Source organism: Bombina bombina, chromosome 4, assembly GCF_027579735.1.
Source record: "Bombina bombina isolate aBomBom1 chromosome 4, aBomBom1.pri, whole genome shotgun sequence".
Taxonomy (NCBI): domain Eukaryota; kingdom Metazoa; phylum Chordata; class Amphibia; order Anura; family Bombinatoridae; genus Bombina; species Bombina bombina.
This window is the reverse complement of record NC_069502.1, coordinates 810377791-810401706: the sequence shown is the minus strand read 5'-3', so window position 1 is coordinate 810401706 and position 23916 is coordinate 810377791. Positions and strand designations below refer to the sequence as shown.

The 23916-nt window shown below is 40.9% G+C and overlaps 2 protein-coding genes across 4 annotated transcripts in view; one reads left to right on the top strand and one right to left on the bottom strand.

Annotated features, from left to right (window-relative positions):
* The window catches only part of LOC128657077 (gastrula zinc finger protein XlCGF17.1), a 232972-nt gene that overhangs the window by 78135 nt on the left and 130921 nt on the right, over window positions 1–23916 (top strand). The window lies entirely within an intron of this gene.
* The window catches only part of LOC128657074 (gastrula zinc finger protein XlCGF26.1-like), a 226567-nt gene that overhangs the window by 183492 nt on the left and 19159 nt on the right, over window positions 1–23916 (bottom strand). The window contains exons 5-7 of the mRNA XM_053711306.1: window positions 20926–21024; window positions 20714–20794; window positions 6511–6609 (exon numbers count right to left, since the gene is read on the bottom strand). Of these exons, the coding sequence (XP_053567281.1) occupies window positions 6511–6609; window positions 20714–20794; window positions 20926–21024 (279 nt within the window). The remainder of the gene's footprint in view (window positions 1–6510; window positions 6610–20713; window positions 20795–20925; window positions 21025–23916) is intronic.

Below are 23916 nucleotides of genomic sequence, written 5' to 3'. Positions count from 1 at the left end.
GAAGTTCTTTGACATGCTAGGATTCTCAGAGTAATACCAATTATATAATTTGGTCAAATATGGTGCAATTTCTTTTTTTAAAATTTTATAGAACTCGGCTGGCAGATGATCCGGCCCGGGTGCTTTATTTAATTTAATCTTATTAATTGTTGTTTCTACTTCTTCTATCGTAATAGGCTGATTAATTGTATTAGCTTCTTCCAGTGTTATTTTAGGAGTAGTTATTGAATCCCAGAACCGCCTTTTATTTGAGCTGTCTAGCTCAGCTGCCCCATAAAATTTGCTGTATATTTGGTAAAAGATCTCGTTTATTTCTAACGGGTCATGTATGTATGTATCTTCCACTTTTATTGCCGGTATTATATTAGTTTTTTTTTCAGATTTAACTACTTTCGCTAGGAGACTACCTGTTTTATTACCAAATTTCATAAACTTAGCTTTATTTTTAAGATCTTCTCTAGTAGTTTCTTGTATATAAAATGTGTCCCTTTCTTGTTTTGCCTGGGTATACCTGGACCAGTTTTTTTTTGTAGTGTTTGATAAGTATCTATTATAAGAGTTTATAGCTTGATTCGTTAATTGTTCTTCCCTTCTCTTTCTTTTCTTTTTAAATATGGCCATATAGCTTATTATTTCTCCCCTTAACACTGATTTAGCTGTTTCCCACAGTATTTCTATCCTATCTAGATATTCTCTGTTCAAATTTATAAGAATATTGAATTTTTCTCTTAGCATAGCTACAAAAGATGCATTTTTCAGCATATATTTCGGGAAATTAAAGAAGTTTCTTTTAGGAGCTCTAGTTAATATTTCCTCTAGGGTAAGTTCTAGTGTAATAGGAGCGTGATCAGATATGATCACATCTTTTATATCTGCCTTTGGGTTAGCCAACAATAAAGACTCGGATATCAGGAAAAAATCAATCCTAGATAGTGATTCTAGTGATTTTGATAAGCATGTAAATCTTTTTAAATCTGGATATTGGAGTCTCCAAATATCATGGACTTTGAGTGATTTTTTAAATGTATGCAGGATTCTCATTTCCTTCGATATTCTAGAATCCTTTTTCCTACCTTTTGTGCTTTTCCTATCTAGTGGGAATCTAGGTGTTAAATTAAAGTCACCCGCAATTATTAAATTTTTTTCATTATGCTTTAGCATTAATACCTGCAATTTATTCCAAAATTCCGGGTCCAGATTATTTGGACCATAGACATTACATAAAGTATAAATCTTTTTTTTTATTTCTATTTCAATAATAATATAGCGTGCATTGTCATCTTTTTTAACTTCAAGAATTTTATATTCTAGATTCTTGCCAAGTAATATAGCTACACCCTTTTTCCTTTCTAGACATGGAGTGGCGACTACTTCTTTTACCCAACTAACTTTTAATTTAGCTAATTCTGTTGCCGACAACCTGACTTCCTGGAGAAAGGCAATATCAGTATTTAATTTTTTAAGATGCTTTAAGATTGTCTTTCTTTTAATAGGGGAAACAATACCACCAACATTCCAAGATGTAAGACCTAGTAAATTCCTAATTTTATTCTATGCAAGCAACCAACCACAAAATTTCCAACACGACTAGACATATCTTTAACTTTATGAAAGGCTGATAAGAAGACAAAGGGAAAAAAAAAAAAAAAAAAAAAAAAAAAAAAAAAGAGTATAAATCAAAACCAATTAAAATTTTAACGCTGTTCTCCTTTATGTCATAAATCCTGACAAACTGTGACATAATACTGTTTAGCTTCTTCGTTATTCTGAAAAGATTTAAAGCCATCCCTACCTCCTACTTTTAAGATGGCAGGATAAACTACAAATGCCTGTAGCCCCTTTTGAATGAATTGCGAGCACATTTGTGACATTATTTTCCTTTTGTTCGAGGTTTCCATTGAAAAGTCTTGAAAGATAAGGACTTTCCTGTCATCCAGCAGGAGAGGTTCTGTAAGTTTTTTAAAGTATTTTAAGATTTCAGTTTTGTCCTTATAGTTCAAGAATTTTGCAATCACTGGCCTATTGCGGGATCTACCCATAGGGTCTTCATCCGAGTATTGCTTACTTGAACCCAATCTATGTATCCGCTCAGCTATGATTTCTAATCCTTCCCTTTGCATGCCCAGTTTCCTTGGTATTTCTTTGGTAATGAGTGTTTCTAACTCTCTATTTACATATTTTTCAGATATACCTATGAACCTTAGATTATTTCTTCTTGATCTGTCTTCAGCAACATCTGCTCTGACTTGTAATTTTACAATCTGTCCGGTTAACTCTTCTATCCTATTACTTTTAATAGTCAGTTGATCCTCTAGGTTCGATATTCTATTTTCTATTTCTCCTATTCTTGCGTTAAAATGTTTTAGCTCATTTGATACCGATGATATTTCTAGTCTGAGATTATCAAACTGTGGCATCAATAAAGCAGAAATTTGAGTTATTAACATTTGTGTATCTATGTTAACATTAGGTGTGTTCACACTATCTAAATTCTCTTGTGTGGGATCGATTGTATTCTTGTTCTTATTTCTTTCCCTGGTTTTGGCTGACATCACAGCTGGGGACTTATCTTTTGAATTCTGGATAAACTTATCCATTAATAATCACTTGTTGTAGATAATTTTTCTTCTTCCTTTCTTCCCTTCCCAAAAAAAAAAAAAAAAAAAAAAAAAAAAAGGAAAAAACCAAAGAGGAGGGGGAAAATATGTGAGTAAAACTAATGTGGAGAAGTGTTAATAGTGAATATGAGCCACTTGGGCCGGTGTAAATCTAAGTGATCAGGGACTAAACCAAAGTCTACAAAGAGAATAAAAAATAAAAATAAAAAGTGTGAGATGGTGTCTTAAGTCAAAAGTGAGTAACTAGTGTAGGAGTGTATGAGTGTATGAGTGAAGAGAAAAAAAAAAAAAAAAAAGAGAGGGAAATCTATATATCAAGTACCCAACAAGGGATAGATTATAATGTTAAGCGCTATACAGTTTTCTAAGCTAAATTATTTCTTTGAGTTTAACTTCTTAACTACTTTTAAACGTTATAAAGCCTTCAATCTTAAACAATTAAGAAAATAAAGAATAAGAGAACAAAACAAAAACAGAGTTCAATTTACTTCACACTCTTCTATTTTATCAATCTAGCCTATCAAGCCTTCCAAGAAAAAAACCAACTTGAACCAACTACCAGATTTTTCACTGCTATCCCTAGATCCTGTTCACAACACAAGCCCACTGGATCAGAGTCCCAGACTTATACCCTAGCCACACTGTACATTCTTCACAAAGGTGAAACCATGGGTATTTTTGCCACATATAACAAAACTCTAAAACTTAATCAAATACAGCACAGTTGGTCCTGTGTTAATATATCTTTGTCAGAAGAACATAACAGTCTTTCCAAGTGTCACCAACTACCTAGTTCTTCACTGGGGTCAGCATTTTCATCACCATACAGTCCACTTGCATGCTAATCCCAGACTTGCACACCAGGCTTTCAGATTATTCTTCCTGTTAGTATAGTGAAACTTTTAATCAGACTGTTATCACAACCAAGATCCGTGGCTACTATCAGTCCAAATATCAGCTAGTACCAGTTTCTTCACTGGGAGCTTCAGGCCTCAAGCATAGCACAAGATTCTTACATATCTATCCCAGACTTACACACTAGGCACACAGTATATTCTTCAGAATAGTGTATTATGATGTATTGCAGTTAAGTCCCCTCAATTCACTGGGTTCAGCATTTTTAACACAATACAGTCCACTTGCATGCTAGTCCCAAACTTCCACAACAGGCTTTCAGATTTTTCTTCCTGTTAGTATAGTAAAACTATTAACCAGATTATTATCACAACCAAGATCCGTGACTACTATCAGTCCAAATACCAGCTAGTACCAGTTTCTTCACTGGGAGCTTCAGGCCTCAAGCAAGGCACAAGATTCTTACATACTTATCCCAGACTTACACACTAGGCACACAGTATATTCTTCAGAATAGTGTATTATGGTGAATTACAGTTAAGTCCCCTCAAACTCAGGCTTTGCTTAGTGCCTAAGAGGTTACACTTTTGTGTGTATTATATTTCTGAGCTAGACAATTAGCCCCCGGAATTCCTTTTCCTAGTATATCTGTACTCCTTCACTTTATTTTCCTTTTCCTTTTTTCCTTTCAACAGCGCAATGAGTTCAAGATGTGTAAGTGTAGAGTTTGTTGAAGCAGATTTGTGTGTAACAGTTTTCTTCACTGGGGCAAAATATAACACCTTCCTATAGGGGCAAGAAAACAGCCTGTTGGATTCCAGAAGCCTGAGTCCGTGACTCACTTTATGTAATCACACCGATATGGGCCATCACTATAACTTCCCCCTATAGATTACCAAGACCAGGGCTCACGTTCCAGCTGAGTTCTTTGTCTTAGATGTTTTTTCCCAACCAGCAATAACAATATTTAGACCAATAAAACAGATAAATACCTCCGGCCTTTAATGTTCTCTCAATTGCTATCAGATATCAATCACAGATTTCCCTGCTCCCAGACTAATAAAACTGTACACATCCTATTCGTATCTTCATAGTCAAAGAAGAAAATTAACCTTTCAGCGGCTTTTACAACACATAGTCTGATGTGTGAGTACTTATCTGAGAGGATGGCTTTATCTTCTGTTGTCATCAGTCTTGTAGCACCATGTCCATGTTCATGGGCATTTTCCTGAGCAGCGTTGCTCCTGCCAAGGAGCTTTACTGGCTGAGGGATATGTTCGGCGGAGTGCCTTTGTTGTCTCTGTGTCACGTACCCGCTGATCGTAGCCTGCCACGGCTTCACGATGGCCGGTGAAAAGCGCTTCCACTCTGGTACTCTTTGCTCGGCTCTCTTGGGCCTGGAGCCTGTGACTGGCGGTTAGCGTATAGACGAAGCATACACGGAGCAAACGCTAGCTGCGCGCCACTCCGATGTTACCGCCCACCGGAACTTCCCTCCGGGACCGTGGGTTTTCAAATGACACCCTGGTAGTGCCGCCGCTCCCCCGGGAACACCCCGAAAACACCTCTTCTGTGTACTGGGACTCTGTGAGACTGTGGCTGCTATGGCTGACACCAGCCTGTCTAGAGGGGCGGGAATTGCGGGAGATTTGGGAGTGAGATAAGACCCTGTGTTTGTGTATAAAAGGAGTGTGTGTTTCCTAATAAAATCAGTTCTTGTTTTCACCTGAATGCTAGTCTGTCTAGTTAATTTGGGTGGGGATTGCTATAATCACTTTCCTCGCTACATAGCGGCTTGTTCCCGGCTCTAGGTGTCAGAAGGAACCGTTTGGCAGAGCTACCTAGTCGGGGTAGACAGAGTCCGCCACTTTCTCTGCTACATAGCGACCTGTTGTCAGGGAGAGGAAGGACCCTCTGGCAGAGCTACCCAGTTGGGGGAACCAGAGTCTGCCACAGGGTGGAAGCCTGAATACTGGTGTTGTCGGGTATCAGGCAGGGCTACTGGCTGTAATCACTTGGCGGCTACACAGCTGCAGTCGGCAGGGAGGAAGCAGGACCCTTTGGACGGAGCTACCCAGTCGGGGTATCCGTCACAAGCGAAAATGTATTTTGTAATTTATTTATTTGTTTTGTGACTTTTTTGTTTCCCAAAACAGTTAACCAGGGCTCTGATGACGCAGTAATCATTCTAGCGTACTTTCAACTTGTAATACGAGCAGATGCCAGCAAATAGCCGAGATAAAATTCCTTATCGCTCATGTATAAATGTTAACGTGCCCCTCGTAATCTGGCCCTAAATGTATCTAAAATAAATGTTTCACCCACGGGCTGCATCCCTGCATTTGCACGTGCGTCTTCACAGCTCATTAAAATATGCAATTCATCTGCGTACACTATTGCACATTTTCATAGTCATTGCTGCTGCCACTTCTCAACTGGGTATTTATCACTAATAATAATTAGTTGGTTCTGTCTTTAATGCTGTAATTTCCCTTTAAATTTTTCCATGTAAAAATAAATATTACAAAGCTGTTTCTCTGCTGGTCTTTCACATGTATTATAGAAGGTTCAAGTACAATGCCCCTTTAACTCAAAATATACAGACAGGACATACAGATGAGCAGATCATATAGTGCTATGTGATTTATTTTATGCTCCTAAATACTCCTAATACTGATGTATCTGCAGCTGATCAGATGACAATAGTAATGATTACACTTTGGCAGATATAAATGACAGCAGCTGTATAGGGCTTGGGTGTCATGTGATCAGGATAACTAAACACTAGGCAGTATCAGGCTATATAGTGTGTGAGTGAGGTGACACCCTGACTGGTGATATAATGTACAGCACTTACAGACAATAAGCTATAAAATCAGGCAATACCCCATAAACAAAAGACACGTCACACACGTGCACTTACCTTCACTGTCACACACGTGCACTTACCTTCACTGTCACACACGTGCACTTACCTTCACTTACCTTCATTGTCACACACGTGCACTTACCTTCACTGTCACACACGTGCACTTACCTTCATTGTCACGGTCACACAATTCCTGCATTGGAGCTTCCAGCTGACACGTTACACTCAGATCTTCTGTTTTAACATCTACGTCAGTATTAATGTCACCTGTCAGAACATTTATTGCAGACAATATTTCATTTCACCCCAAATGCAACTAATGTTTAACACAGTAATGGGTAATTGCCATACACTTAAAGGGATAGTCTACTTGAAAGTTGTTATTGTTTAAAACAATAGACAATGGGCATATTTATCAAGCTCCGTATGGAGCTTGATGCCCCGTGTTTCTGGCGAGCCTGCAGGCTCGCCAGAAACAGCAGTTATGAAGCAGCGGTCACAAAGACCACTGCTCCATAACCTGTCTGCCTGCTCTGAGCAGGCGGACAGACATTGCCGGAAATCAACCCGATCGAGTACGATCGGGTTGATTAACACCCCCCTTTCGGCGACCCATTGGCCGCGAGTCTGCAGGGGGCGGTGTTGCACCAGCAGCTCTTGTGAGCTGCTCGTGCAATGCTGAATACGGCGAGCGTATTGCTCGCCTTATTCAGCGAGGTCTGGCGGACCTGATCCGCGCTGTCGGATCAGGTCCGCCAGACTTTCATAAATAGGGGCCAATGCCTTTATTACCCATAACAAACACAACTATATTAATACACTTTTTACCTCTGTGATCACCTTGTATCTAAGTCTATGTAGATTGCCCCCCTTATCTCAATTTATTTCACAATCTTGCATTTCAACCAATTAGTGCTGTTCATGCAGAATTATTATCATTCTACACGGGAGTGAGCACAATGTTATCCATATGATACACATGAACTAGCACTGTATGGCTGTAAAAAGCTAATAAAAGGCACCAAGATAAGAGGGGCTTAGAAACAGGTAAACTGAGGTTATAAAGTATATTAATATAACAATGTTATCCATATGACACACATGAACTAGCACTGTATGGCTGTAAAAGGCACAAAGATAAGAGGTGGCCTGCAGGGGCTTAGTAACAGGTAAATTGAGGTTATAAAGTATATTAATATAACAATGTTATCCATATGACTCACATGAACTAGCACTCTATGGCTGTAAAAGGCTAATAAAAGGCACCGAGATAAGAGGTGGCCAGCAGGGGCTTAGAAACAGGTAAACTGAGGTTATAAAGTATATTAATATAACAATGTTGGTTATGCAAAGCTGGGGAATGGGTAGTAAAGTCGTTATCTATCTTTTTGAACAAAAATAAAAAGAAAGTAGATTGTCCCTTTAATATTTGGTGCATATTGAGGTTGATCAATAACATCAAAAATGTAATTTTATTAGATTTGTACGTTCAGATGTTCCGTTAAATATTTCAAATATATTGCAAATTTGAAGGTACGAGTATGAAGCATAAACACCCAAAACATATTTCAGAACTGAAAGGAACATTCCAGCCAAAATTAGAATCCACATGGGTGCATTTCAGTTTTGAATAGAAGAATCTTTGTAATATAGATGTACAGGTAAACCTCACTTTACAGCGCTTCGCTAATACAGCGCTTTGTGGAGCTAAAGGTTCAACCTTAAAGGATTTTAAAAAAGTGCTGTAATCTTCGTGAGATTGCGAGGAAAGTGACTGGCACCATTTTGTTATGCACAGTTCCCTCTGTTTACAGCATCACAGTGCAATCTGTGTCTCAGTGTTATAGTCTGGCAAATTGTACTACAGTAATTGTCACTATTTTACAGGTACAGTATTTATTAAATACTGTGCTGTGCTAGTGTTAAACTAAACGTAGCGCGATTGCACCCCTAATAAATGTTAGTTCAAACATATTTTCAAGTTTTTAAACGCACTGGCAAGTACAGCGGGGCTCCGGTCCCTAACCCGCTGTATGAGCGAGGTACACGTGTATTAGCTATAGCTTTTATTAGAAGCAATTTTGCTGTTTCAAATGTGTATTTAAAAGGGACACTAACCCCAAATTGTTTCTTTCATGATTTAGATAGAGCGTGCAATTTTAAACCACTTTCTAATTTACTCATATTATCAATGTGTCTTCATTCTCTTGCTATCTTTATTTGAAAAGCAAGAATGTAAGTTTAGAAGCCGGCCCATTTTTGGTTCACAACCTGGGTTGTGCTTAGGGATTGTTGGCTAAATGCACTCACCAATACACGAGTGCTGTCCAGTGACCTGAACCAAAAATGATCTGGCTCCTTAGCTTAGATGCCTTCTTTTTCAAATAAAGATAGCAAGAGAACAAAGAAAAATTGATAATAGGAATAAATTAGAAAGTTACTTAAAATTGCATGCTCTATCTATCTGAATCATTAAAGAAAAAAACTGGGTTTAGCATCCCTTTAAGTATGCACCGTGCACCAGCATTTCAAACACAGCACTTGTTCAGAGAACCTAAAGGTGGTTTTACCATCTGGTAATGACTCAATTTGTTAATTGCTGACATGATACAAGCCCCGCAGGCGCCCTGAGCAGCTGCTGTATTTAAAATGCTGGTGCACTAAGAATATCTAGCTATGCTTCACATGCACGAGCAGAGACAAATGCTAACAAAACAGTGATAACTTTTACTATAGGTAATTTTGCCAATACATTTATATTGCTAATATGTTTCTATTCAAAGATGTAATTAATTTATGTGCTTTTAAATTTTCACCGGAATGTCCCTTCAAAATTTACATATAACAGTCTGTAGATTAAATAATGTTCCACTACTGTCATCGTATTAAAAGGATATTTACAGTATATTGCAAAGTACCAGATGCCAATTTATTCCTATATTTAATATTTATTAATGGCCTAAATGTCTGAGTTCACAATAAAAAGTAAATTTATGCTTACCTGATAAATTAATTTCTTCTATGGTACGACGAGTCCACGCATTCATCCTTTACTTGTGGGATATTATCCTCCTGCTAACAGGAAGTGGCAAAGAGCACCACAGCAGAGCTGTCTATATAGCTCCTCCCATAGCTCCACTCCCCAGTCATTCGACCGAAGGTACAGGAAGAAAAAGGAGAAACTAAAAGGTGCAGAGGTGACTGAAGTTTAAAATAAAAAAATATAATCTGTCTTAAAATGACAGGGCGGGCCGTGGACTCGTCGTACCATAGAAGAAATTAATTTATCAGGTAAGCATAAATTTACTTTTCTTCTATAAGGTACGACGAGTCCACGGATTCATCCTTTACTTGTGGGATACAATACCAAAGCTACAGGACACGGATGAACGGGAGGGACAAGACAGATGGTTAAACAGAAGGCACCACTGCTTGAAGAACTTTTCTCCCAAAAACAGCCTCCGAAGAAGCAAAAGTATCAAATTTGTAAAATTTGGAAAAGGTATGAAGCGAAGACCAAGTCGCAGCCTTACAAATCTGTTCAACAGAAGCATCGTTTTTAAAAGCCCATGTGGAAGCCACCGCTCTAGTAGAGTGAGATGTAATCCTTTCAGGAGGCTGCTGTCCAGCAGTCTCGTATGCCAAACGGATGATGCTTTTCAGCCAAAAAGAAAGAGAGGTAGCCGTAGCTTTTTGACCTCTACGTTTTCCAGAATAGACAACAAACAAAGAAGATGTTTGACAGAAATCCTTGGACGTGGTTCGTGCTTTGAAGTTTTACTTGCAAGCAACCAAGTTGTGCAACAGACGCTCCTTCTTAGAGGAAGGATTAGGACACAGAGAAGGAAAAACAATTTCTTGATTGATAATCCTATTAATAACAACCTTAGGAAGGAATTCAGGTCTGGTACGCAAAACCACCTTATCAGCATGGAAAACAAGATAAGGCGAGTCGCATTGCAACGCAGATAGTTCAGAAACTCTTCGAGCCGAAGAGATAGCAACTAAAAACAGAACTTTCCAAGATAGCAGCTTAATATCTATTGAATGCATAGGTTCAAATGGAACCCCTTGAAGAAGTTTAAGAACTAAATTCAGACTCCATGGTGGAGCATCAGGTTTAAACACAGGCTTGATTCTAACTAAAGCCTGAAAGAACGACTGAACGTCTGGAACATCTGCCAGACGCTTGTGCAGAAGAATTGATAAAGCAGATATCTGTCCCTTTAAGGAACTAGCTGATAGCCCCTTCTCCAATCCTTCTTGAAGAAAGGACAAAATCCTAGGAATCCTGATCTTACTCCATGAGTAGCCTCTGGATTCACAACAAAAAAGATATTTACGCCATATCTTATGATAAATTTTCCTAGTGACAGGCTTTCGAGCCTGAATCAAGGTATCTATGACCGACTCAGAGAAACCCCGCTTGGATAAAATCAAGCGTTCAATCTCCAAGCAGTCAGCCGCAGAGAAACTAGATTTGGATGCTGGAACGGACCTTGAATCAGAAGGTCCTGTCTCAGTGGCAGAGTACATGGTGGAAGAGATGACATGTTCACCAGGTCTGCATACCAAGTCCTGCGTGGCCACGCAGGTGCTATCAAAATCACCGAAGCTCTCTCCTGTTTGATTCTGGCAATCAAACGAGGAAGGAGAGGAAATGGTGGAAACACGTAAGCCAGGTTGAACGACCAGAGTACTGCTAGAGCATCTATCAGTACTACCTGAGGATCCCTTGACCTGGACCAAAAACAAGGAAGTTTGGGGTTCTGACGAGACTCCATCAGATCCAATTCTGGTGTGCCCCATTGCTGAATCAATTGTGCAAACACCTCCCGATGGAGTTCCCACTCCCCCGGATGAAAAGTCTGACGACTTAGAATATCCGCTTCCCAGTTCTCCACTCCTGGGATATAGATTGCCGATAGATGGCAAGAGTGAGTCTCTGGGGCTTGAACCTTTGGTATTTTGTGCTGGATACTGCTGGACTTTACTAAGAGTGAGTCTCTGGCCATTGAATTATTTTGGTAACCTCTATCATCGCTAGAGAACTCTTTGTTCCCCCTGATGATTGATATATGCTACAGTCGTGATATTGTCTGACTGGAATCTTATGAATCTGGCCAAAACCAGCTGAGGCCACACCTGAAGCGCGTTGAATATTGCTCTCAGTTCTAGAATATTTATCGGGAGGAGAGCCTCCTCCTGAGTCCACAAACCCTGTGCTTTCAGGGAATTCCAGACTGCACCCCAGCCCAATAGGCTGGCGTCCGTCGTCACTATGACCCATGCTGGCCTGCGGAAACACATTCCCTTGGACAGATGATCCTGTGGCAACCACCAAAGAAGAGAGGAGATAAATCTGCATAATCCCCATTCCACTGTTTGAGCATGCATAGTTGCAGTGGTCTGAGATGCAAGCGAGCAAACAGAACTATGTCCATTGCCGCTACCATCAGTCCGATTACCTCCATACACTGAGCCACCGACGGCCGAGGAATGGAATGAAGAGCTCGGCAGGTGGTTAAAATCTTTGATTTCCTGACCTCCGTCAGAAAATTTTTCATGTCCACCGAATCTATCAGAGTTCCCACGAATGGAACTCTTGTGAGAGGGATAAGTTAACTCTTTTTAACGTTCACCTTCCACCCGTGAGATCTTAGAAAAGCCAACACGATGTCCATGTGAGATTTGGCTAGTTGGTAAGTCGACGCCTGAATTAAGATATCGGCCAGATAAGGCGCCACTGCTATGCCCCACGGCCTCAGAACCGCCAGAAGGGACCCTAGCACCTTTGTGAAAATTCTGGGAGCTGTGGCCAACCCGAAGGGAAGAGCCACAAACTGGTAATGCTTGTCCAGAAAGGCGAACCTGAGTAACTGTTGATGACCTTTGTGGATAGGGATGTGTATGCAGCAGGGGAAGAGGTAAAGGTACCACCTTTGAAGTTTCGAAAGGAACGAAATTTATTTTGTTTGGTCAGGGCATGGCCTTTCCCTCCAGTGACGTATGAAATGATCTCTTTCAGTTCAGGCCCAAATAGGGTCTTACCCTTGAAAGGGATAGCTAAAAGCTTAGATTTTGATGACACATCAGCAGACCAGGACTTAAGCCATAACGCTCTAAAATGGCAAAATCTGAATTCTTTGCCGCTAATTTAGCCAGTTGAAAAGCGGCATCTGTAATGAAAGAATTAGCTAACTTGGGAGCCATAATTCTATCCAGAATATCATCTAATGGGGTCTCAACCTGAAGAGCCTCCTCCAGAGCTTGGAAACAAAAAGCAGCTGCCGTAGTTACGGGAACAATGCACGCTATAGGTTGTAGAAGAAAACCCTGATGAATAAACAATTTCTTTAAAAGACCCTCTAATTTTTTATCCATAGGATCATTGAAAGCACTACTTTCCTCAATAGGTATAGTTGTACGCTTAGCCAGGGTAGAAATAGCTCCCTCCACCTTAGGGACCGCCTGCCACGAGTCCCGCATGGTGTCTGATATCGGAAACATTTTATTAAAATTAGGAGGGGGAGCGAACGGAATACCTGGTCTATCCCACTCCTTAGTAACAATGTCCGAAATCCTCTTAGGGACCGGAAAAACATCAGTGTAAGCAGGAACCTCTAGAAATCTGTCCATTTTACACAATTTATCTGGAACGACAATAGGGTCACAATCATCACAAAACCTCCCTGAGCAATAAGCGTAGGTGTTCTAGTTTAAATTTAAAAACCGTCATATCTGAGTCTGTCTGAGGGAACATCTTTCCTGAATCAGAAATCTCTCCCCATGACAGCAAATCCCTCACCCCCAACTCAGAACATTGTGAGGGTACATCGTATATGGCTAATAAAGCGTCAGAGGGCTCAGCATTTGTTCTCACACCAGAACTACTGCGCTTCCCCTGCAACCCAGGCAGCTTAGATAAAACCTCTGTGAGGGTAGTATTCATAACTGCGGCCATATTTTGCAGGGTGAAAGAATTAGACACCCTAGAAGTACTTGACGTCGCTTGTGCGGGCGTTAATGGTTGTGACACATGGGGAGAATTAGATGGCATAACCTGATTCCCTTCTGACTGAGAATCCTCCTGCGACATAGTTTTAGTAGCTAAAATATGTTCTTTACAATTTATTGACCTTTCAGTGCATGAGGGACACTTTCTAAGTGGGGGTTCCACAATGGCTTCTAAACATATTGAACAATGACTTTCCTCAATGTCAGACATGTTGAACAGGCTAGTAATGACTACAAACAAGCATGAAAACACTTTATTTAGTGAAAAAAACAACAATCTTAAAAAACGGTACTGCGCCTTTAAGAGAAAAAAAGCATACACGTTCTGCAAAACTGCTTTAAAATGCACCAAATTTTTAAAATTTTTGATAGCAGGCTCAATATGTGTAGTTAAGTTTGCCCCACAAGAAAATTTAACATTTAACCCTTTATTGTGCGAACCGGATTGAATTAAGGCCTAAATCCGGAAAAAACACCCAACACCTTGCCACTGCCCTGCTGTGGCGCCTACCTGCCCTCAGGGATTGTAAATATGGGGTTAAAGCTTTGATTTGGCCCAAAACATCCACAAGGGCCCTCAGGAGTTGGAGTTTGCTGCTTGCTGAGTGAAAACAACTGCGCATCTGAGGCGCGAATATAGGCCCCGCCCATCTCACTTGATGTCTCTACAGCCTCAAAGAACCGCACCAGAGCGGTTTTAAACTAGCCATGTGAGTTCTGAGACCCAAAAAAACATAATTTATGCTTACCTGATAAATTTATTTCTCTTGTAGTGTATCCAGTCCACGGATCATCCATTACTTATGGGATATTCTCCTTCAAAACAGGAAGTTGCAAGAGGATCACCCACAGCAGAGCTGCTATATAGCTCCTCCCCTCACTGCCATATCCAGTCATTCGACCGAAACAAGACAAGAAAGGAGAAACCATAGGGTGCAGTGGTGACTGTAGTTTAATTAAAATTTAGACCTGCCTTAAAAGGACAGGGCGGGCTGTGGACTGGATACACTACAAGAGAAATAAATTTATCAGGTAAGCATAAATTATGTTTTCTCTTGTTAAGTGTATCCAGTCCACGGATCATCCATTACTTATGGGATACCAATACCAAAGCTAAAGTACATTTATGATGGGAGGGACAAGGCAGGATTAAACGGAAGGAACCACTGCCTGAAGAACCTGTCTCCCAAAAACAGCCTCCGAAGAAGCAAAAGTATCAAATTTGTAAAATTTTGAAAAGGTGTGAAGAGAAGACCAAGTCGCAGCCTTGCAAATCTGTTCAACAGAGGCCTCATTTTTAAAGGCCCAGGTGGAAGCCACAGCTCTAGTAGAATGAGCTGTAATCCTTTCAGGGGGCTGCTGTCCAGCAGTCTCATAGGCTAAGCGAATTATGCTCCGAAGCCAAAAGGAAAGAGAGGTTGCCGAAGCTTTTTGACCTCTCCTCTGTCCAGAGTAAACGACAAACAGGGAAGATGTTTGGCGAAAATCTTTAGTAGCTTGTAAGTAAAACTTCAAGGCACGGACTACGTCCAGATTATGTAAGAGACGTTCCTTCTTCGAAGAAGGATTAGGACACAATGATGGAACAACAATCTCTTGATTGATATTCTTGTTAGAAACCACCTTAGGTAAAAACCCAGGTTTGGTACGCAGAACTACCTTATCTGCATGAAAAATCAGATAGGGAGAATCACATTGTAAGGCAGATAGCTCAGAGACTCTTCGAGCCGAGGAAATAGCCATCAAAAACAGAACTTTCCAAGATAAAAGTTTAATATCAATGGAATGAAGGGGTTCAAACGGAACTCCTTGAAGAACTTTAAGAACCAAGTTTAAGCTCCACGGGGGAGCAACAGTTTTAAACACAGGCTTAATTCTAACCAAAGCCTGACAAAAAGCCTGGACGTCTGGAACCTCTGCCAGACGCGTGTGCAAAAGAATAAACAGAGCAGAAATCTGTCCTTTTAAAGAACTAGCTGATAATCCTTTGTCCAAACCCTCTTGGAGAAAGGACAATATCCTAGGAATCCTAACCTTACTCCATGAGTAATTCTTGGATTCACACCAATAAAGATATTTACGCCATATCTTATGGTAGATTTTCCTGGTGACAGGCTTTCGTGCCTGTATTAAGGTATCAATGACTGACTCGGAGAAGCCACGCCTTGATAGGATCAAGCGTTCAATCTCCATGCAGTCAGTCTCAGAGAAATTAGATTTGGATGATTGAAAGGACCTTGTATTAGAAGGTCCTGCCTCAGAGGCAGAGTCCATGGTGGAAAGGATGACATGTCCACTAGGTCTGCATACCAGGTCCTGCGTGGCCACGCAGGCGCTATCAGAATCACCGATGCTCTCTCCTGCTTGATTTTGGCAATCAGTCGAGGGAGCAGAGGAAACGGTGGAAACACATAAGCCAGGTTGAAGAACCAAGGAGCTGCTAGAGCATCTATCAGCGTCGCTCCCGGGTCCCTGGACCTGGATACGTAACAAGGAAGCTTGGCGTTCTGGCGAGACGCCATGAGATCCAGTTCTGGTTTGCCCCAACGATGGATCAGTTGAGCAAACACCTCCGGATGGAGTTCCCACTCCCCCGGATGAAAAGTCTGACGACTTAGAAAATCCGCCTCCCAGTTCTCTACGCCTGGGATGTGGATCGCTGACAGATGGCAAGAGTGAGACTCTGCCCAGCGAATTATCTTTAAGACTTCTAACATCGCTAGGGAACTCCTGGTTCCCCCTTGATGGTTGATGTAAGCCACAGTCGTGATGTTGTCCGACTGAAATCTGATGAACCTCAGGGTTGCTAACTGAGGCCAAGCTAGAAGAGCATTGAATATTGCTCTTAACTCCAGAATATTTATTGGGAGGAGTTTCTCCTCCTGAGTCCACGATTCCTGAGCCTTCAGGGAGTTCCAGACTGCGCCCCAACCTAGAAGGCTGGCATCTGTTGTTACAATCGTCCAATCTGGCCTGCGAAAGGTCATACCCATGGACAGATGGACCCGAGATAGCCACCAGAGAAGAGAATCTCTGGTCTCTTGATCCAGATTTAGTAGAGGGGACAAATCTGAGTAATCCCCATTCCACTGACTTAGAATGCATAATTGCAGCGGTCTGAGATGCAGGCGCGCAAATGGCACTATGTCCATTGCCGCTACCATTAAGCCGATTACTTCCATGCACTGAGCCACTGACGGACGTGGAATGGAATGAAGGACACGGCAAGCATTTAGAAGTTTTGATGACCTGGACTCCGTCAGGTAAATTTTCATCTCTACAGAATCTATAAGAGTCCCTAGGAAGGTGACTCTTGTGAGTGGGGATAGAGAACTCTTTTCCACGTTCACTTTCCACCCATGCGACCTCAGAAATGCCAGAACTATCTCTGTATGAGACTTGGCAATTTGAAAGCTTGACGCCTGTATCAGGATGTTGTCTAGATACGGAGCCACCGCTATGCCTCGCGGTCTTAGAACTGCCAGAAGTGAGCCCAGAACCTTTGTAAAGATTCTCGGGGCTGTGGCCAACCCGAAGGGAAGAGCTACAAATTATTAATGCCTGTCTAGAAAGGCAAACCTTAGGAACCGATGATGATCTTTGTGAATCGGTATGTGAAGGTAGGCATCCTTTAAGTCCACTGTGGTCATGTACTGACCCTCTTGGATCATGGGTAGGATGGTCCGAATAGTTTCCATTTTGAATGATGGAACTCTGAGGAATTTGTTTAAGATCTTTAGATCCAAGATTGGTCTGAAGGTTCCCTCTTTCTTGGGAACCACAAACAGATTTGAATAAAACCCCTGTCCCTGTTCCGTCCGCGGAACTGGATGGATCACTCCCATTACTAGGAGGTCTTGCACACAGCTTAGGAATGCCTCTTTCTTTATCTGGTTTGCTGATAACCTTGAAAGATGAAATCTCCCTTGTGGAGGAGAAGCTTTGAAGTCCAGAAGATATCCCTGAGATATGATCTCCAACGCCCAGGGATCCTGAACATCTCTTGCCCACGCCTGGGCGAAGAGAGAAAGTCTGCCCCCCACAAGATCCGTTTCCGGATAGGGGGCCGTTTCTTCATGCTGTCTTGGGGGCAGCAGCAGGTTTTCTGGCCTGCTTGCCCTTGTTCCAGGACTCCTAACCCCAGAGCTATCGCGCTTGCCTCTTAATTCAGGCAATCTAGATAATACCTCTGACAGGGTATTATTCATGATTGCAGCCATGTCCTGCAAGGTAATCGCTATGGGCGTCCCTGATGTAATTGGCGCCATATTAGCGTGCGTCCCCTGAGCGGGAGGCGAAGGGTCTGACACGTGGGGAGAGTTAGTCGGCATAACTTCCCCCTCGACAGAACCCTCTGGTGATAATTCTTTTATAGATAAAGACTGATCTTTACTGTTTAAGGTGAAATCAATACATTTAGTACACATTCTCCTATGGGGCTCCACCATGGCTTTCAAACATAATGAACAAGTAGGTTCCTCTGTATCAGACATGTTTAAACAGACTAGCAATGAGACTAGCAAGCTTGGAAAACACTTAAAACAAGTTTACAAGCAATATAAAAAACGTTACTGCGCCTTTAAGAAACACAAATTCTGTCCAAATTTGAAATAACAGTGAAAAAAGGCAGTTACACTAACGAAATTTTTACAGTGTATGTAACAAGTCAGCAGAGCATTGCACCCACTTGCAAATGGATGATTAACCCCTTAATAACAAAAACAGAATAATAAATGACAAAAACGTTTTTTAAACACAGTTACAACAACTGCCACAGTCTACTGTGATTGTTACCCTCCTCAAACACGACTTTGAAGCCATTTGAGCCCTTCAGAGATGTCCTGTATCATGCAGAGGGAAGCTGAATGTCTCTGTCAGTATTTTTATCTGCACAGAAAAGCACTAAAAAAGGCCCCTCCCACTCATATTACAACAGTGGAAAGCCTCCAGGAACTGTTTCTAGGCAAAATTCAAGCCAGCCATTTGGCAAAAAACTAGGCCCCAATAAGTTTTATCACCAAACATATATAAAAAACGATTAAACATGCTAGCAAACGTTTTAAAATACACTTTAATAAGAGTATGTATCTCTATTAATAAGCCTGATACCAGTCGCTATCACTGCATTTAAGGCTTTACTTACATTACTTCGGTATCAGCAGCATTTTCTAGCAAATTCCATCCCTAGAAAAATATTTTAACTGCACATACCTTATTGCAGGAAAACCTGCACGCTATTCCCCCTCTGAAGTTACCTCACTCCTCAGAATATGTGAGAACAGCAAAGGATCTTAGTTACTTCTGCTAAGATCATAGAAAACGCAGGCAGATTCTTCTTCCAAATACTGCCTGAGATAAACAGTACACTCCGGTACCATTTAAAAACAAACTTTTGATTGAAGAAATAAACTAAGTCTAAAACACCACAGTCCTCTTACGACCTCCATCTTAGTTGAGAGTTGCAAGAGAATGACTGGGTATGGCAGTGAGTGGAGGAGCTATATAGCAGCTCTGCTGTGGGTGATCCTCTTGCAACTTCCTGTTGGGAAGGAGAATATCCCATAAGTAATGGATGATCCGTGGACTGGATACACTTAACAAGAGAAATAAGCCAAGTGTACCCTCAATAAAGTTGCCCAAAAAACGTTATTGCCCACAAAACGTTAACAGCACTCCCAGTTCAGAAAACGTTTGCCCACAAACATTCAAAACTCAATGTCAACCATTTTTTAATTAGCCCCTTATGCAAGCTTAGTAATGCCTTTCTATAGCTCTTAGGATTACTGCTTACCCTTACACTTATGGGGATACTGTCAGCCTTTCTGAAATACAGTCTCTCCAGAAAAAATGACTGAACATACGTCACTGCTGTATAGAATGAAAAAGTTCCTCACACTGAAGTTTCCTGTACTCCTCAGTCTCTGTGGGAACAGCACTGGATCTTAATTACAAATGCTAAGATCATCATCCTCCAGGCAGAAGTCTTCATCCATCTGCTGCCTGAGAGTAAATAGTACACACCGGTACCATTTAAAACAAAAAACTCTTGCTTGAAGAAATTAAAAACTAATATTTTATCACCTCTTTCACTTCCTAGTACTTAGAGTAGGCTAAGAGAATGGCTGGGGGGTGGAGCTAAGGGAGGAGCTATATAGACAGCTCTGCTGTGGTGCTCTTTGCCACTTCCTGTTAGCAGGAGGATAATATCCCACAAGTAAAGGATTAATCCGTGGACTCATCATATCTTATAAAAGAAATAAGAGTTTTCAGAATACCATTTAATGAACTAGAAGTGGGATAGAGAGGGCACATGTGGATCATTTACATGAAGCAGAGCGTGAAGGAAAAAAAAAAGGGAAGATAGGGCATGCGTGTGTACCATTTACATGAAGCAGAGGGTGAGAGAGGGCATGTGTGTGTACCATTTACATGAAGCAGAGGGTGAGAGAGAGGGCATGTGTGTGCCATTTACATGACGCAGAGGGTGAGAGAGGGCATTTGTGTGTACCATTCACATGAAGCAGAGGGTGAGAGAGGGCATGTGTGTGTACCATTCACATGAAGCAGAGGGTGAGAGAGGGCATGTGTGTGTACCATTCACATGAAGCAGAGGGTGAGAGAGGGCATGTGTGTGTACCATTCACATGAAGCAGAGGGTGAGAGAGGGCATGTGTGTGTGTGTGTGTGTGTCATTTACATAAATCAGAGGGTGAGAGAGAAGGAAGAGAGGGCATGTGTGTGTAGCATTTACATAAATCAGAGGGTGAGAAATAAGGGAAGAGAGGGCACGTTTGTGTAGCATTTACATAAATCAGAGGGTGAGAGAGAAGGGACGAGAGGGCATGCGTGTGTGTCATTTACATAAATCAGAGGGTGAGAGAGAAGGGAAGAGAGGGCATGTGTGTGTGTGTCATTTACATAAATCAGAGGGTAAGAGAGAAGGGAAGAGAGGGCGTGTGTGTGTGTCATTTACATAAATCAGAGGGTGAGAGAGAAGGGAAGAGAGGGCATGTGTGTGTGTGTATCGTTTACATGAAGCAGAGGGTGAGAGAGAAGGAAAAAGAGGGCATGTGTGTGTATCATTTACATAAATCAGAGGGTGAGAAATAAGGGAAGAGAGGGCATGTGTGTGTACTACTGACATTAATCGAAATTGAAAGAGAAGAGAGGGCGTGTGTGTGTACTATTCACATGAAGCAGAGGTTGAGAGAAAAGAAAGAACAAGGTAGGGGTGTGAACCAAATAGATTTTATTATTACAATCTGTCTGTACTAAGGCTCATCATTAACATAGGGGGAAAACATTTTAGAATCAGAGTTTTCTAACTGTGAAGCTTATACCATAGATCACTCACTTGCAGAGACATCTGATGGCTGAATATTCTGTACAAGGTCCCCATGTGATCCTGTGTCTAGGACACTGTGACCTGTTAGTTCTAATAAAAAATACAATTAGTTTTATGGTTATATGGATATAAGTGCAGTTATCTCACACAATCTGATTATACAGTAATATTACACAATTATTTTAAAACATTACTAGTAGCTTCTGCCATAGATCCGTTACCTGCAGAGACGTCTGACGGGGTCTCCACTAGCTGAATATTCTGTACCAGTTCTCTATGTGCTCCTGTGTCTAGATTTTCATCTCTGTGACCTGTTAGTTCTAATAGAGAATAAAATCAGTTTGTTTTGTTAAAGGGACATTATACACTAGATTTTTCTTTGCATAAATGTTTTGTAGATGATCCATTTATATAGCCCATAAAGTTTTTTTTTTTTTAAATGTATAGTTTATTTTTAAATAACATTGCTATGATTTTCAGACTACTAAACAAGCCCCAAACTTTTAGGAGAATACTGATGTATACCTACTCCAGCTTGCTCCTGTTTGTGTAAAGGGTCTTTTCATATGCAAAGGAAGGAGGCGTGTCTGATATTTCCCACTTGCAATGGGTGTTCCAGCTACCTTTTTAACAGAGCTAAACTGGGAGCTTCTAAGTAACTTTCTAAATGGTTTTATACTGAATTTTTAAATCAGTATCTGTGCATATTATTCTTTATAGTAGTGTCTATTACATGCAATTATATGAAGATTGGTGTATACTGGGAACGGAGCTAGCACCGCAACAAGATGGCGGCTTTTCTTTGAAGCGCCGTGTTTCAAAAGCCTAATTAGCTGTCTCACCGGCTTCTCATCAGCCTAAAAGCGGACCAAATGTTAGGTGAACACTAACAAAAGAGGAACGCTGTTCCTGAGTAACCAACTTGGATCTCCTGATAGCCTGCACACTGCTCCGTGGTTGAGACCTATTTCCCAAGTGCGCTATAAAAGCATGATCACCACATAACTCTGCCAGAGGGGCCCAGCCTGCGATCGACAACTACAGAGAAGTTACGCTTCAGCAGACAGAATAACAGCTGAATACAGCCACTGAGGTCGCCGATCTCAAGGTAACTAAGCAGAGTGATTGCACAGGACAGCGAGCTCAATCAGGCACATTGCAGACCTGCCGTAACATTGATCACAGGCTACAAGTGAATATACACTAAAAATCAAGCAATCCCCCAACGCTGCTGAGAGTAAGACACACGCATATATCCTGATTGCCTCAGACACCAACGGTCACAAGTACCATCCACTATGGAGACTTCTATCAATAACATGTTGCGCAGCTTAATCATCATTAGCAAGCTCTCACTCTGGAGATCAGATCTGCCTTTCACTCGTTTCAGGACAGATCAGAGGTAGAAATGTCAGATGACAGCAGCCAGTTTACCTCTGATTCCCCAACCCTAAGTCAGCTATCTGAAGTCGCTCAATCTGAAGGAGACACAGCTGTTCCTGAGTCATATGAGGCAAGAGGACGGTCTAATAAATATATATATGAGAGCTCCTGGCCAGCTCTCAAAGTGACATTTCCGGAAAGATCACATCCCTGACCCATTTTACACATCTTCTGCTGAACAAACAGCGTTGCTCATGTTTATATGGAAGGACTTGGACTTTTGAACAGTATATGACTCCCAGAAAAAATGGTCCACCTGCCATCCCCAAGAAACTAACCTGAACAAGAACTTTCAACGACTGTTTGAGATCTCTTATGTGAGAGCAGGAGTGGGATAGCTTAACACAGTTTAGATGTTATACCCAACTGACATATGTTACTCAAGAAACCATTTAATTTTTGCTCCCCAAAGTTAGGGGTTTATTATATAATTGCATTATAAGCCTCTTAATATTTGATTGACTGAGACTCTTTTCCTCCTTTCCCTGATCCTAAGGTTGTATAAATCTAACTTTCGTGGCGATGTATATTATGAGAATTTGCAAAGTTTAATGAGTATAAATATCCAGTTATCCTTGCACTTTTATATTTCTGTATGTTATTGCTGACTGCCTGACATATTTGCCTTTTAGAGCTCTGCTAATTTTCTTAGAAGTATTGTTCGATTATAGAACCAATAGATTAGCACTAATAACTCAGTATAAACTAATGTATGTTGAGCTGCCAGCGACAAGACAATCCTTTTTACACTATCCTAAGTCTGTGGGTGCTAATATGTTTGTAAGAGCTCTGAGAATAATTATTGTCTGTGTGGTAGACCGGCTCACAACTTGATGTTTTGGAAGAAGCTTAGTTGTAGGGTCAGCAATGCTTTCTCATAATATAATTATTACCCTAGCGCTTACCTTGCAGCAGTTTACTACTTTAGGGTAATTGTAATACATTTAACTCAATTAATCTCTATAGCTTGATGAGCCACATCCCCATTTCTCCTATATCTCACCCTATCTTATACTGTTTTATAGGTCATTGAGATAATGCTATTTTGATAGTTATTCTATCTGCATAATTTACACCCTCTAAGTGCTTAATTACTTAATGATATGTATAGGGATGTCCTAGTTATATAGACTTCTGTATGGGAGAGATATTGTTACCTGCTACTATATGTCTACTTACGACAGCCACTGTGATGCCAAATGCAACTCTTAATATCTTCAATGTTAACACGTGGTGCCTAGTATAGTTTTTAGACGCCAGAATCTCTAACTCCTTAATGTAGCATTATTTACCCTAACGGATTGCAAGTATATAAGGACTGCTTATTGTAAGGATACACAACATCATTAGGAGACTCCTATACATGAACATGGTACGTATAAAATAGCTTTCAATATGTATTTTTGAGAGATTCCAATAGGTTTATCCTGCTTTAGGGGACATAGCCTCACCAAACAGTATCTCTCTAATCCAGAATTCTGTTAATCAAGGTGTTTATTCCTAAATAGTCTAATGCAGTCAGCTTGTGTGAAGTTTTTCTATACCAGTTCATTGTCCTCTCTAGTACTTTAAGATTCTAAAGTGACCGTATATATATTTAGAGCTTCCCTTTTTATACTCAGTGGAGCACCCAATAACTAAAGCCATAACTAATTTAGGTATTTAGGTTCTTTATTTTTCATTATATAGTTACCGCTGTATTATATCCCCCTCCCCCCCCCCCCGTTTTACTAAGATTTTCCTTAAAACAGAGACAATACTCTTTATTA